Source organism: Nothoprocta perdicaria, unplaced genomic scaffold (genome assembly GCF_003342845.1).
Source record: "Nothoprocta perdicaria isolate Ctin4 unplaced genomic scaffold, notPer1 scaffold_92, whole genome shotgun sequence".
In the NCBI taxonomy this organism is placed as follows: domain Eukaryota; kingdom Metazoa; phylum Chordata; class Aves; order Tinamiformes; family Tinamidae; genus Nothoprocta; species Nothoprocta perdicaria.
Window position 1 is genome coordinate 2,918,092 of NW_020456221.1, and position 16,212 is coordinate 2,934,303.

General features: G+C 39.1%; 1 protein-coding gene across 1 annotated transcript in view; it reads right to left on the reverse strand.

Moving 5' to 3' along the window:
- Window positions 1-2,640: 2,640 nt before the first annotated feature.
- The window catches only part of CAMK4 (calcium/calmodulin dependent protein kinase IV), an 88,120-nt gene continuing 74,548 nt past the window's right edge, over window positions 2,641-16,212 (reverse strand). Inside the window, exons 8-10 of the mRNA XM_026052855.1 lie at window positions 10,663-10,789; window positions 8,490-8,642; window positions 2,641-4,865 (exon numbers count right to left, since the gene is read on the reverse strand). Of these exons, the coding sequence (XP_025908640.1) occupies window positions 4,701-4,865; window positions 8,490-8,642; window positions 10,663-10,789 (445 nt within the window). The 3' untranslated portion in view covers window positions 2,641-4,700. The remainder of the gene's footprint in view (window positions 4,866-8,489; window positions 8,643-10,662; window positions 10,790-16,212) is intronic.

Consider the following 16,212-nt stretch of genomic DNA (forward strand, 5'->3'; position numbering starts at 1 on the left):
CACAGCTTTGGGCAAAGGGGCCAAATGCCACAATTGACTTAGCTGTTTCTTCTGCCAGTGCTTTAATTGGCCAGGCTGTAACAAAAATGACATTAAGCAGACAAACTGGTATTAAATACCAGGTTGATCACTGGCCACATGATATGGCACTGATCTTAGGTCCGAAGCTTGATGCTCGTTTTAAGAATGGCTAAAACCACAACTTCTATGTATGAGCTTTTGACGCAGAAGGTGCCAGAGCAGCATGGGTCTTGAAATCAGGTTAGGAAAGGAGGAAGACAGCAGTGACGACCCACGCCAAGAGTGGCTTCGGCTGTGCCATGTAATGTAAGCGACCTATGAAACTCCATGTCTTTCCAAGGCACGAGCAGCTCAGAGAGCAGCAGAGTCCGCGAGTGCCAGGGCAGCAGCCAAGACCTGCCAGGCATTGGATGTCTCTTCTATGATGATCCCTCTGTGCCCATGGGGTCATAAATGTTCTCTAATCTTTCCTGAAACCAGACACTTAAATGGACAGATGCATTTCTCTTAAGTTTAGCTACTTATGCTCAAAACACAATGGTATCGGGTCCAAGTGAGTGATGCTGGCAGTTGGAGAAGACAGCTTAAAAAGCTACTGCAATTCTCACTGCAAATGTGGCTTTGACGGACTATACTCTGCTATATTTTCTCTTTTGGTAAATTTATATATGTGCATGTGTGTACTTTTATGTATGTCTGCGAAGTTAATTTTATACATATGCTCAAAACTGGGCTGCTTTTTTTATTTTGTTCCTCTATTCTGTTTCTAGGTCTCCACTCACAGTATATGACATCAGTTGCCAGCAACGACCCAGTTCTGGCACATGTTTTTGTTCTCTTTCCCACTCCAGAAGGGCAGAACAACAAGCAATGCACTTTTTCTTTTTTCTTTTTGGCTGTTTTAATTACATACACATATGCTATAATATCCTCCTGCTCCAAGAAAGTCATTCTATGTTGTCCTCACTTTCCACCAATCTTTTTTGAATCTTCTGGCCATAAATTCTACTTCCCAGTCATGAAGTACAATTTTGCTGATATGGAGGTTTCAGTCTTGTCAGTACAGGTTCACACATTTCCTGGAATTAACATATTTAAATTCTGGACATAACTAGACTAATTATTTTATTCTTATTTTTCTTCTTTTCTTCCTTATCACTCTGCTGTTCTTGGATTCCAATGCAGCTAGAGATTTTTGTACAGGGGCGCACCAGAGAAACTTTGTATAAAAGCAGTCTTTGTATAAAAGCAGGATGTACTTTTACCGTTGTGGTTCTGTTTTTCACTTGAAAAAAAGTAACTGTTTTTTACTTGAAACAATTATAAAAGGGAGAAAGGAGATTCTTTTGTGCAATTATTGTTCTTTATTTTTACCATAACTTTAAGAACAGTCCAAGTTGTCTCATCATACCTTTGGTATGTGCAGGACCTGCTTGCTCACAGTGTCCCGCTGTCTCTGCACTCTACATCCAGCCGTGCAGCCCACGGCAGCAACCTCATTGCTCCTTTCCCCTTTACAAGAAGACATTTTTTTATTACTTGAACACAACACGGACATAAATTGTGTACACTGGTTATCTCACTAGTAACAAGGCAAGACATAGCTGCACAGAATCAAAATTATCCCCAAGAAAATATACAACCTGTGCTCACGCCAGGAGTCAAGACTCTGCTCAGAACTTTCTGGTTGTCACCTGCATCCTACTCGAGCACCATCTGCTTTTCCCAGCACATTGCTCAATTTCACAGGCAAAGGTCCTGGGAAGGTGGATGCTGGATGGGTTTTGTCACTCATCTCCAAGTATACATATATTTCCATATATTTTTAAAGAAGTTGTTCTGCAAAGGCAGGCCATTCCAGAAGGTTGGCTGTTTGTTAGACATCAGATCCCCAGTCTAATTCTGAAATACTGACCTTTAACTGGTTAATGCTGTGGTTTGCCTCTACAGTTTTACTAAGTTCAAGTACTTCAAAAAGATGGCAAGGTCCCCCCTTTTATACTTGAAGAACTTTGCTGATATGTTTAATATTTAAAAATTTTAAAGCTTAGGATTTCAACAGGAAAGAACATTGCTAATTTCCTATCAACTTAATAAATACCAGCCTGGAACCGGCACCCTCCAATGGCTTTGAATGGCAGTACTGCATTCATACTTTCTAGCCACAAAAAGACACAAGGGTTGCACTCCCAGGTCTGAATTACAGTGGATGTCAATGGGATGTGATCTTTTTTTCAGGGAGAAAAAATGCATGAGAAGTTCCTTTCTTCAGTAACATGCTTACTTCCTAATGCTGCGGTCCCTTCTGCATAAGAGTGCTGTACATAAGACATGAAAAATTTCTTGACAGTGAGGGTGACAGAGCACTGGAACAGGTTGCCAAGACAAATTGTGGAATCTCCTTCTCTGGAGATCTGCAAACTTTGCTTGGATGCCATCCTGTGCCACACGCTCTAGGTGACCCTGCAAGTGCAGGGCGGTTGGACTAGATGATCTCTTAAGGTCCCTTCCAACCTTAAAGACTTTATGATTCTATGATACTACTTTGCTGAGTCACATACTAGTAATCCATTCATCAAAGCCATCCTAATTGTTTTATACGGAACACAAAAAAACTAAGCAAAGATATTGTAAGGCCCGGAGCCTTTATGCACAAGACCAACCTGCCTCAAAGTTCATGATGTCCCAGAGATCCCCAGTTGCACGGCATTGGTTGGTATTTATGATACGCTAAGGTATAATCTAGCACAGAACAATTTCAAGAATCTGATGGGTATATATTACTATTTGTGTGGGTATACCTATCACCTTTTCCCCTGTGATTACTCTGATAATACTTTTTTTCCCAATGGAAAACCTGCAGTAGTTTTGTAACAGCCTGTTCCTAGCCTGAACTCTAAAATTAAGACAAAATCTTGCTACTGTTGCAGTCATTACAGAGCTGACAAGACCTTTCAGTTTAAATCATTATATTACCTGAAAGCACATCACCTGGGAAAAGGATGTATACACATACTCTCAATTTCAACTGTCCTTAGTCATTAATTTCTTTCACATATTCAAAGAGTTGTAAGAAATGGATATAAATATAATGGACAATACATTCGTAAACATGCATTCTCACCTAGTGAAGGCAGTATCTTAAATTTTTTTGTACTATTTAGCAAACCTGACATGTGAATACTATTCTATTACCTTTTACTTAATTTCAACAGGAAGTATAGCTACTGAATATTTTATTAGTGACTGGCTTTTTTCAGTAGCTGATATATTTTGGCAAGGCAAGTTGTGCAAGGCCAAATAATTGCAAATGAAAACCATTAAAAGAGGAATGTTGAGTGTATTACGGGTTTAGGTAACTATTAGTATTAAAAAGTTTAACAAACACAAATGACATTGTTGTACATCAGGTTCTTACTTTCTGAAACATACTAATACATTATGAAATTCACGTGCTATCAAAGTAATAACAAACAATGTAAATGGTCATATATACTGACGCAGGTAATTTTCCAATTCCTATCCATTATGTTCGACAAATAATCATGATGGCTCAAGAGCCTGACCCTAATTTTGTAAACTGATCCATGCACACAGCTTGTAACTGAAATCAGAGCAGCTCTAGGTGGATGTAAGACCTGGGTTCGTGGATCATTTTACAGGATCTGTCCTTTGTTAGGAAAATCTGGACTAATTATGGTGATAAGTGGAAACTGGTTATTCATGAGATTAAATTACCTGGGGAGCAATGAGATTATACTACTGGCTCCCAGATCTTTTATAAGAGTGTTTCCCCAGAGCAAAATCATTAGGCTGTGGAGTAGCTTCCTTCAAGCATTTAAAACCTGTGTAATTGCAGATTATTCCCCTAGGCTCCATAAAAACATGTTCTAGCTGCACAGTTTAGAAAGTCATGAATAAATACAATGGAATTTCAAAAATTTGCATCTACTCTAATCCTCTTCTACTCTATATTTTTTATTTGCTAACATTTTACTAGAGAATGAAATGGCAGAAATCTGAATAATTTTGGTTGTTGTTAAAATACTGTATATAAACTGGTAAAGTCCAAGTAAGGCATTCTCAACACAAGCTTGAGGAATGTACAGTTTCATGCTCAGTGGAACTAACATTTCAATTTCTTCCCAGAAGTAGTGGAATGTTTTTTGCATATAAATCTCCAAACAATTTTTAAATATTACAGATAAAAAGCATTTTTTTTTTAATACATCAGTTTTAAAAGCACTGGCTTGGTGTTTCCTTCCATTTCATCTACTGCAGGACTACGATTCTGGAAGGAAGCAGTTCAAAGAGATGTCATGACATACAGAAGACATCTACTTCCGTAAAACCAAATTAAATAGGCTTTGTTTCAAATGCCACCTAGAAACACTGTATAGATGTTTATGAAATATATGCATTATGGTAGGTAGTTATTCATTCTCCTATTTTCACCTGTTGGTATTACTGCAAATAACACTGTTTCCATGACATGCCTTATGGAACAGTTTACTATTTTCATAAGCAGTCACATGCATTGAAGGTAGAGTCACCAGCCAGGGCATTCAGTACCCCAAAGCAGAACCACAGCGGCCAAGCTTATGAATCTCTCTTGCTGAATGACAAATTAGCTGGTGTATGAAATGATAGATCTCAGCTGAAACAAGGAAGCAAATGACTTAAGACATTTCTTCGGGAGCGGCTTCTGCTTCCTGAGTGGGTTTCTCTTCAGCCTGGCCGTCGTGGACAGGAGATGGGTTGCGGCTGGGCTTGTTGCTCTCGTGGACACCATGGCCACTTGCACTGCCAAGGCGAGTCGAGGCCACCACAGCTTTTACTGCAGCCTGAGAAAGAGAGCATCAAACAGATGTTGCTTAAAGGACATGGTTTGTCAGTATCACAGCCCACCTGCCCTATCAGGCAGCTGGTGAATGCTTCTGTGTTTAGTCTTCACGGTAATGTCACACACAGACACTTGCAAGGGCCCAGTCAGACTGAAAATGCCATCTGAAATGCTGTAGGGAGATTTGAAAGTGCTGCTTTCCTGAGGTCTCAAACTTGGCCAACACAAACCAACTCCTCTTTCAGATGCATATATATGTCGTTTGTTTTTAAAAACTACCACTCACCATCTTCATTTAAGATAGATGGCAATGACACAGTGCTTCCATCTCAGTAACGTGATTATCACTCATTATTCTTGGAAAAATAATAAAGAGAACCAATATTTATCAATACTGCATATGTCAAGTACAACGGCACAGAACATATTGGCAATAGCCTGGATAGAGAGGTTGGGGACTGGCTTTTATATCTTATAAAACATTACAAACTGAAGATACTCATTAAGATGATTAAATTAGCTCTTCTCTCTATTCAGAAAAAAACGCTTTCTGCATATTCACAGATTCACAGAATATTTAAGGTTGGAAGGGACCTCTACAGATCATCTAGTCCAACCTTCCTGCTCAAGCAGGCACACCTACAGCATGTGGCACAGAGTGGCATCCAGGCGGGTTTTGAAGACCTCCAGAGTAGCAGACTCCACAACCTCCCTGGGCAGCCTGTTCCACTGCTCTGTCACCCTAACAGTAAAGAAGTTGCTCCTCACCTGGAGACGGAACTTCCTGTGCTCCAGCTTATGGCCATTACCCCTCGTCCTATCGCTGGCCACCAGTGAAAACAGCCTGTCCCCTTCCTCCCTGCATTCTCCCTTCCTGAACTTATACATATTAATCATATCCCCTCTGAGCCGTCTCTTCTCCAGAGAAAACAGGCCCAGCTCACTCAGCCTCTCTTCATACGAGAGATGTTCCATTCCCTTAATCATCCTGGTTGCCCTTCTCTGGACCCTCTCCAGAAGCTCCAAGTCCCTCCTATACTGGGGAGCCCAGAACTGCCCCCAGTACTCCAGGTGCGGCCTCACCAGAGCTGAGTAGAGGGGCAGAATCACCTCCCTTGACCTGCTGGCAACACTCCTCCTGATGCAGGCCAGGATCCCATTGGCCTTCTTGGCCACGAGGGCACACTGCTCACTCATGGTTAACTTAGTGTCAACCAGGACTCCCAGGTCCCTCTCCGTGGAGCTGCTTTCCAGCAGATCGACCCCTAATCTGTACTGATGCCTGGGGTTATTCCTGTCCAGGGGCAGGACCCTGCACTTGTCCTTATTGAACCTCATGAGGTTCCTCTCTGCCCAACTCTCCAGCCTGTCCAGGCCCCTCTGGATGGCAGCACAGCCCTCCGGAGTGTCGGCCACTCCACCCAGCTTGGTGGCTGGGTGGCACAACCCTAACTATTGTTGGCTGGCCTACAGGTCTGCAGAAAGGATGAGAATGAATTTAGCAAGTTTTGTGGGTAGCTTTGAGAGGTAGCCACACAGAAGTGCAAAAGGTGCAAAGATGCAAATGAAAAAGAAGACTGTGTAAGACCTGCCATCAAATTAAAATCAGCTAATGTAGAACATGAAGTCAAAGGCAATTGTCAAAAATAGTGGCAATAATTCTGAAGTCAGGAGTCTTGGGCTGGTCACATGCATCACACCAACAGTGACATGATCTGAGAAAACCAGAAATAGGAAAAGCCATTCAGTTATATGAAAAAAACATATCTGTAATGTCCTTTACTCCTGACTGCCATGTGGCTGTATACAAAACAACTGCAGCAGAGTATATGACAGAACAAATCATGACTCAATTCATGTTTTGAGCTTTAGAGTTATCCTACATAAATATATTTTTAAGCGTAAGGGAAGAGTATTATGATAGTCTTGTACAGTGGGCTGCAGAGGGTATTATTCTAATAGAACAACAAGTAAAGTATGTATTCACCAGCTAGTTTTCTGTTCTTAATTTTATTAGGAAGAGTTAATTATCTAAAACCTTTCTTTTTATGTGTGTTCTTTATATATGTGTGTGCATACACGTAAATAAATACAACACTATTAACTATATGTACAACAGTTACTAAATCTAGTTAATCATTTTTAACTAATATTTAGAGATTTGGTCTCTGACAGAAATGCAGTAAAGAAATAAACATAAAAAAGCAACAAGGTTTAAAGTTAAAAGTAAAAATTGTTTAAATACATTAGCTTAAATAAACTGGGCTTAAAATTTTTATTTGGCATTTCAAAAGTGCGAAAATAAAACACAGAATTGAAATCAAAACATGCAAAAAGGGCACACAGCTCTTTCTAACCTCCTGGGCAGTAAATCTAACAGCTCACTCAGAAATAATGAATTTTAAGACTCTGTCCATGGTCTGAAATCATTTTGATATAATGATGCTCCATGGCATCTTCAGTAAGTATAGGGCAATCTTGCTCTAAGGCTACAGAAGTCTTTCTGAAGAGAACATTGTTAATAGACACACTTAGGCAGCTCTGCACTGCAAAGTGTCACTACGAATTATGTGTGCAGTGCCCAGGACTTTTGTAAATGACAAAATCGTGCTCTTTTGCCCTGTGGAGATTCTCTGCTACAGTTCCCTGACATTATTGAAAAAAATGAGCAAAAATAAACAGCTGAAGGTCATTTATTACTTGTGAATTTAGTTTTGCATGGGGTTGTATAGCTCCCAGACAAGATTTCTTTTTTCTTATTCTCCTGGGGTACAAAGGCAGCTTCAGTGCAGACGTTGGTAAGCTCTGTGCAAAAGTAACCCTGGAGTCTCTTCTAAGTAGAAAAAAGTCTTGAATAACTGAGGAAGGAAATAGGGGGAAAAGGAATTTTCCTGTTGTCATATCAGTTAGAAGCCCAGCCTCCTGCCATTTTTCCTGTATCTTCCCATGATAGCTACATAGTTTAGATGGTGGAGAAGCAATTGGGAGAATTTGTTTCAATTTTCATTGCAGGTCCCACATACATTCCTGCCAAGCAATGCTCAATTTCCAGATAGGGAATGCAATTGCTCATTTGCTCTCAGAGGTACTTGGAAATGCATGTTTTGGAGCTGTTATTCTCAACTCATACATTTTACAAAGCATCTGAAATGCCGACTCAAAATCATAGAGAAGAACGCCTTATGTTATTGCTTTGTAATCATTGGTAAAGAAATTGTAGGTGGTAAAACTAGGTAAAAAATAGAATACACAATGATAGATTAGATTTCTTCTCGATTAATGGATATACAACCTCATGAGGAAACTATTCAGAATTCTACTGCGTCTCTTCTGCAACTCAAGGATGCAGCAATAAACAAGACGAATAGACACAGAGATGAACGAGAGGATAGGGTATGTGAAAGCTGGGCTTATTCCCAGCAGTTTAATCTGCTCAGAGTTTTCAGGCAACCTCACATGTATCTATTTGACTGCAGAAAATGACAAAGTTAGCTTCAAGTACTTCATCAGTCATCTTAAATAAAAAGGTTCTACGCTGTTATGGAACGCTGTGCAAGGCTTATGTAGGTCCCTAATTTTGCTGCATTTTTTGTAGCCAGCACAGAGCTTATGTCCACAGACTTGCCTTAAGTTTACGCCGAGCATTGAATTCTTGGAGTTTCTTCTGTGCATTGTCCATATGTGCAAAATTCGCTGCCTTCCCTGTGACCCATGGGTGCTGCAAGGCCTGCAGAGTGGTGAGGCGTTTCTTGGGGTCCAAAACAATCAACTTCTTAACCTGCATTAGAGTAGAAGAAATACAGATGACTTAATTCTCCAGTGACATTTACCAAGTTCTGCATTTCAGTGTTTTTGTCTTGGTTTCTCTGAGTTTAGCGAAAAGTATTCTAGAAATCAGAAAGAATTTACAATCAAGTCTTTCTATGTGTTTTTATTTTGATATTTTTTAGTGCTCTGTAAATAATACCTGGAAAAAAAGCCAGCAGAAAAGAAAAAGAATCAAACAGTTACCACTATTGGAAAGAATATTGGGCACTGCAACTGGACTATACTTATATAGACTATTGTACATCTAAAGTGTCACACAAACACTAACACATTCTAAGACTACTCCTTCTCAGTCAGTTTTTTAAGCACCTCTCTCTCTTTTGGGGTCAAACAGGCTTTAAACTGGATTAGAAAGCTGAAGTTCTAGTCTGTGCAATACCTTTGTGGACTTGTACTATGTAATCACTGCTAGAGAGAGAAAGTCAAATGTCTCCTTCAGGCTCTGCATAACCTGCTGTACCAATATTTCTTCCTTAGACCATGCTGAAAATAGTGCTATCTATCTGTATCATTGCTCCTACCACTGTCACAAAGGAGCTGCACCTCTCCAAGCACCACACGAGGGAACTTTTGGGAATGTGTCACTGCAGGTGTATCACTGATGCAGAGCTGCACTGGACTGCTGGGTGTGTAGGGGTGCCCAGCCAACCTGCAGCTCATGGGGATACTTGCACATTGAAACAAGAGATGTTTTATACGAAGGGTGGGGATGGAGTTAAGAAGTACAGCGCTGGCACAGAACATAGCACAGTTATGCTGTTCTTGTGACTGTGCACCTTCTGGGAGTGAGTTACTTGTGACAGCACAGGGCTCCATCACTGCCCCGCAGACCAAGTGCAAGGGCAGGGCTGTCTAAAAATCCTCCACAGAGGCCCTTCAAATATCAAAGAAACACAGTTCCATGAAGAGTTGGTAGTGCAATGTACAGTCACACTGCTGTAAGCCCACCAAAGAGATCTAAATAAATCACTGCAGCAAAACATCCCCACACTGCCACAGTATGAATTGTGTCTTCAGAGCCACAGGCTTCATGATGGCCTAGGAGCTGCTACCAAACCTTTCGAACTAAAACTCTGAGCTTTACTGTAGGGAAGTGGTAGGGATTGGTCTGGATCAAATCTCTCTGCATACAGGGAGCATACATGCACCTTTGCTGTGAACTGCTGTTTATCTGACTTTTGACAACACAAGGCACTAAATGATATCTTCTTGAGCCCAGAAAAACTTAAAATCAAATTCAACAACAAAATACTTCTAACTTCTACAGTGCCTTTGATCCGAGGCATCTTTAAGTCCTTTGAATCATTAAATAATGTAGTACTTTATGGGATAGTTTGTATAAGCAACATGGAACTGAGTTATTGAAATAACAGAATTTACTTCATTCAGTAATAATGACACAAAGTGCAGATACCAAACCAGCCCTGGCCTTTTATTAATAGAGCATACTTAAGGGTAATGAGTACTCATTATTGAGAAAGATCTATTGAGAAAGAACTTAAAGTGACAGAAAAACACAGTCATCAAGAAGAGGAGCCTCAACTTTCCAATGTATTTTCTTGGCCTTTCTCTGAAGTTCAGAGTTGAAAACCGCACAATACTCGGTTCTCCTTGAAGGTGAATACTCCACAAAAAGGAATGATGAAACACCTTAGAGCTTGAAGGAAAGCTGGCATGTTTGAATACTGTCACAACTGGTGACTTGTGGCAAAGCTGTGGCTTAATTACCTAGAAGATCTGAATATCCACAGTTTTGAGTGTTCCATACCTTGCAAAATTACAGCACTGAATTCCCAGGGGGTGTTTCATAACTGCCTAATATTCAGGGAGTCACATGAACATTTAACTAACTAATCTCCCCCCAGGCAAGACCCTCCCTCCCCAAATGCCCACTGCCTTTGTCAGTGAAAGAGATGCTAACATAATATTTATCAGCAAAGATATTATGCTCTCATTTTTGCGGCACTTACTAAATCCTTGGCATTCAGAGACACATCATCCCACCAGGGGGAAACAAAGTCATATTCACAGTTCAGGATCCTCTTAAACATATACTGATCTCCCCTTTCATCATAGAATGGTTCAAAGCCACAAAGTCTGCAACGATAAAAAAAGCAACAGACAAGTTTATTGAAGATTAATAGGTTTCAGGCTGTGAGAAACAGTTCCCAGTAAGATCTTTCTGCACTTCACATCCCGCCCACCTGTTCAGGGGAGAGGATCTGTATGCACACTTAAATTTTATACTCAACTGTTAGCTCTACAGTACAGCAAAGCAAAATGTTGGCTATAAGCATTCACAAGCACTGGAAAAGGCTGATCAAGTTGTAAATTTTCTGTTATCACGTAATTCCAATTAAATTGCTCATAGAAGAAGAGGAAGAATTGCTCATGTGCTCCTTTACACAAGGATATGACAAAGTCAGCTCAAAAGCTCTTTAAGCTCTTCATCCTCTGACTATTTAAAAGCAGACAACTTTGGAAGAACAGAAAAAAACAGTAATCTATGGTTCAAAGACTTCTTGAATCATAAATTACATGTTTATATTTAGTAAACTTCCACAGACTTTTATGAATTTTTCTCAGACCCTATTTGAGTGGATATAGACCTCTAGCAAACACAGTGGCTTGGGGGTGGTGCTGAGCAGCCCCATCACGCACCCTGCAAGCAGCTTCAAGGGCTTTGCCTGGAACCTGACATTCGGCAGTTCTGTTTGATGAATCTAAAGCTTCTTCCAAAGAAAATCAGCAAACAGTTCATCTCCATTTACCCTCCATGTGCCACAAACTATTTCTAGTGTATTTTCCATCTGCTGATCTCTGGTTTAGACTATTTAATTACTTCTTATCCTGAAACCTGTGCTCATCCCTGCCCTTTTCTGTGAGTTTTTTTTCCAATTCCATGTCTTTTTGAAGTGGGTGCAAACAACAGTCAGTGTGGGCACATGATGAAGTTGCATATTAGCATAATGATGTTTTCTATTTTAGTCTCAATTTCTTTGCGAATAATTCCTATCTTTGGTTTGCTCTTTTTTTTTTAGTTTTTTTTTTCTGAGCCCTGAGTTAAAATTTTCACAGATTTATTATCAGAATCCTTAGATCTCACATCCAAGGAGCAAGGCCGACCATTCACTCTTACTCTGTTTTCTACCTTTTATCAGGTGATAAAGCACCAGAGGACAGGAGAAGTTACGCCTCTGTTAGGAGTTATTTCACCCGAGTTCATTTAGAATACGTGGGTTAGTGGGTACTACTATCTTGTCCTTTTGATCCCTTGTCCACTGGTCTAGTGATACCTTCCCTTCCAGAAGAGTCTTCCACTTTCAAGGCAGATAAGAAACATGAATTTAGTATTTCAGCTTTGATGTTATCTTCACTGAGCTCTATTTCACACCAAGCTTGTTACTAACTCTTCAAACTCTATAGGAAGCTTCTTCCATCTGAAGTCTCTCTAGACAGAGTGGAAGAGCACTTCATCAAATGATACCTCGCAAATTATCTGACTAAAGATATAATTTACAAATTAGATATCTTTCACAAAACTTTATGGGAAATGCAAATTCAAAGAAACGATTTCCACTTATGTAGTATCTTCCCTGCTGCTTCAATGCACTTTAATCACACCTGCACATGTAATCAGATGTTTTAAAGTGACTTCCTATTTAACCAATAAATATTATCCATTAAAAAAGAAATTCTATCTGCTGAACTGTTTCAGGAAAATGCAATAGGGAACATCAAGATGATGACAGGAAAACAACAGCAAACTGCAAAGAAGGATGCCATTCTGACAAATGCAAAATTATATTTTAACACATTCTTATTTTTTAAAAAGGCAATCATTGTGCATACTGTCCTGAAATGGGGAAAGATATTCAAGGAACAAATGGGTTTTTTTTGCTTTCACTGTGTGTAGTCTGTGGGTGGAATGGAATAGTCATGTTATACAGCTAGAGAGAAAAGAGAAATCCAGTGTGAGCACATTTATTTCCAAATCTGGCAGACATGGGTTAAAATACAGGGATCTAGTCTCCAAATACAGCGCCCAAACAGGTGAGCGATGGCCATGCTCTTTTGCCTGGCTTTAGGTCTCTCTCTCCATCTTTTTTGAGTTTGTTTCAAGTAGGCTCCATTTTCAAAGAAATAAATTTCCTGAGCAGGGCTGCCAGGCCACTAACTGCTCCAGCCAAAAGTATCTCCTGGTTACTAGGTAACTGATATAGAGAGATAATATAGAGAGGGAGACCATGTTTAAGGCTTGCATCGACTGCTAGAAAGCTTCATAACATAAGCGTTTCCAGATGATTTTTTTAAAGTAGCTGCTTTTCTACATGTTGCCCTTGTTGGCTGAGACTTTCCTCAGGCTTAAATTGGCAGTGCTCTGTGGGTGATTTCAAAACCATTACCTGCGATATCTCGTCATGGCTCTGTTTCCTCTTAATCCTTCGTTTCCTCATGCTCTACACAACCGCATCAATCAGCACTGCACCCAAAGCCAATACTAAGGAGTTTTGAAATCCAGTGGATCAAACACATGCAACCTGCCCTCAGCACTGATGCTGGCAAGATGCAGAGTTGTGTGTAGCTGGAAAACTAGCCGCTTCCTTCTATCCTCTCCCTTCCCATATGGAGACATTTGAAGACACATTACAGATAACAATCTCAGAAGAAGAATACAAATTCAGCAGTAGAAAACTGCCTGAGTTTAGAGTCTTTCTAATCCTTAAAGTACAAGTAGTAAAATACATTCTTTTCCCCATATTGTTAGAGATTTGGTAACTTGCTGCTTGTAAACAGAACGTGCTTAACTTGGGATGGAATCAAACCTTTACTCTCAGCACTTCATTTGCATCTATAAGCCAGTTCCCTCAGCTACCATTTGAGTAGCAAATGCGTAGCAGGTGAAATCTTAAATGTAAGCTTTGGGAAGAAATCCTGGTATTCTCAGTAGACTGAAGAATTAATTGCAGGATTAGTCGAAGAGGAAACATACTAGAGACATTGGGTTAAACAGACAAAACAAGCTTTTTCCAAATATACATCCATTTTGAGTTTAACTCCATTCAGAACTTTGCAGAATCTATGCATTAGACATAGTTCTGGTTGAACATTACTACCGCGATGGCTAGCTCTGCCATAAAAGAATACTTGTCACTGTAGACATAGCATGGAAAAAATGTAATTACACACAGAATATATCGAATGTAGCCTCATGCATTTGAAATCTCCTTGGCTTCTTGTAGATGTTTATAAGGGTTGAAGAAATGTCTGTTTATCTTGTCTGTGGCAGTGATAGGCTCAACTAAGTGATTTTCAATTTACTCCTAAAAATATTTTTGTTATAACTCACTACTATCACCTAATGGAGTTTTACAAACAGTTTTTATGGATATGCTTCTACCTAAAAAGTAATTTTTTTTTTCATTTCAAAAGATAGATTTTTGTCTACATGAAACCTTAGCTGCAAATTTCAAATTAGGTTTTTAAACCAGGGTAAAACCAAGTGTGGCTGCTCTTGATTTCTTTTAAATCAGATTATTGCTGATTCATTTAAATTCAATTACAAATTGAATAAAGAAAAATCAATGTAAACAAGTTTAAAATTCAATTAGAAGTGACTAGACAGTGTTTTGTAACCTTTTAAGTAAGTTGGTAAAAAAAAAAACACCTTTAATTAAATCCATGCTATTTTGACCAGAGGCAAGACCTCTACATTTGCTGATTACTAGCTGTGTCTCAAATGTGCAAAATTATGTGCAATAGTATTTCTAACTTGTCATACAAGAGGACTGTTCCTTTATTCTCATGGAACTGTAAAAAATGATTTTCCTGGAATTATGACAATTTACATCAGTACGTCTTAATATAATTTGCACCAAAAATAGCAACTATGCTATTGAAGTTTAAGTCAAAGTTCTTAAAGTAATGGGAACTAAGACCGTATTGGTAAGATGCAGCTCTACACACACATACAACATGGTAGTTAATTCTTAAGCCCACTATTTTTGGGGTACACATAGCTATATACTTTGAGACCACATATACACATTCTTTCTACTAAAATATGAGGCTGAGACATGCAATACTGCCCTTAAGGCTGCAGGATTAATGAAGTGAATGATCTTACATTACAGATCCCTTTTTGATCTTAGCTTTTAATCCATAAAAAAAAAGTGGACTTACAAAGCATTACACTCAATAAAGGGGTTTAAAATGTGCAGCATTATTAAAGCTAAATGGAAGAGACAGCTAAGTGCAAGAGGGTAGGACCTTTTCTGGCTGGCTTATCCTTGTAGATTAAATGGATTTTGATAGGGGAGAAGGAGGAGGAGAAGAACAGGATGAGGAGGACTTCAGCAAGCATCTGTCCCAGTCAGAACATTAACTTGTATGTACATATCTATACCACTGTGGTAGGTGAACGTGGCATGTTGGAAGGTTTGGAAAAGATGCAACTGCCGATACAAGGAAAAGGTGTATATGGCAAATAACACTCCATACGTTTAAATAGGAGCTTTGCCAACACTTGATAGCAAGCTCAGACCAAATGATGCTGTGAATTCCAGTTAGTAGAGCCATCCTTGAATCCTTCAGTATTGAGCAAGCCCATGGCTCAGTCTAGACATTCTTGTTGATTGAAACCAAAGGTGTCCCTCCAGTCTCACCACCAGCCCTACTGGCAAATTTGAAATATCTCTGAAAAGTACTTAAAAAAAAAAAAAAAAAAAAAAAAAAAAGAGGCACTAGAACTGCTTTAAGAAATAATCAGAAATTAATTAACTTTGGAAAACAACCTGTTCTTCTCCCAGTGTGATGCAACCACCCAGTATCAGCACAGGATGATGATAGATGGACTGGTAAACTGGTGTCACAAAGTGCATGTATAGCCCTAGAAAAGTCACTTTGATCTGTTGATGATTAAACTCTACACTGAAATAAAAATATGAATGGAATGACACTAAAGTTGGCACTGTCAGCATACAGGTTATAAAATATTTGATATATGATAGGCACTATTTGATATGTGATGCTCTATAGACTTTAGCCAGACCTTGAGAAAAGGAATTACATTTGAAAAGGAGAAGATAACAAAATGACAGCAAAATGATGACAAAGATTCAAAGCATGGTCTCCAAAACTGATTGTTGTTATATGCATGTGTTTTTTAACATACATTATATAAGAATAATATAATCTATTATTTATAGGGAGATGAAAGGAGAACTATGACCTTATTGGAAGCATATGTACAGGATAAAGTGTATATATCTTGAGAAGTATTTTTAATAGAAAAAAATAGAAATACAAGTGCTTCTTACAAATATATAAGGAAAATATTTCCTTTATTACACACTGGACTTGTTGAACACATTTAGTAAGTCCTAAACAGTCCAAAAGAAAATTAGAATAATAGTACATAGTCTTATTTTTATGTATATTTATAAAATCCTATTTTCTTCCATAAAAGGTATCCAGCAAATACTGTATACAACTGCACAAGCCTGCTTAGCATTACTGTG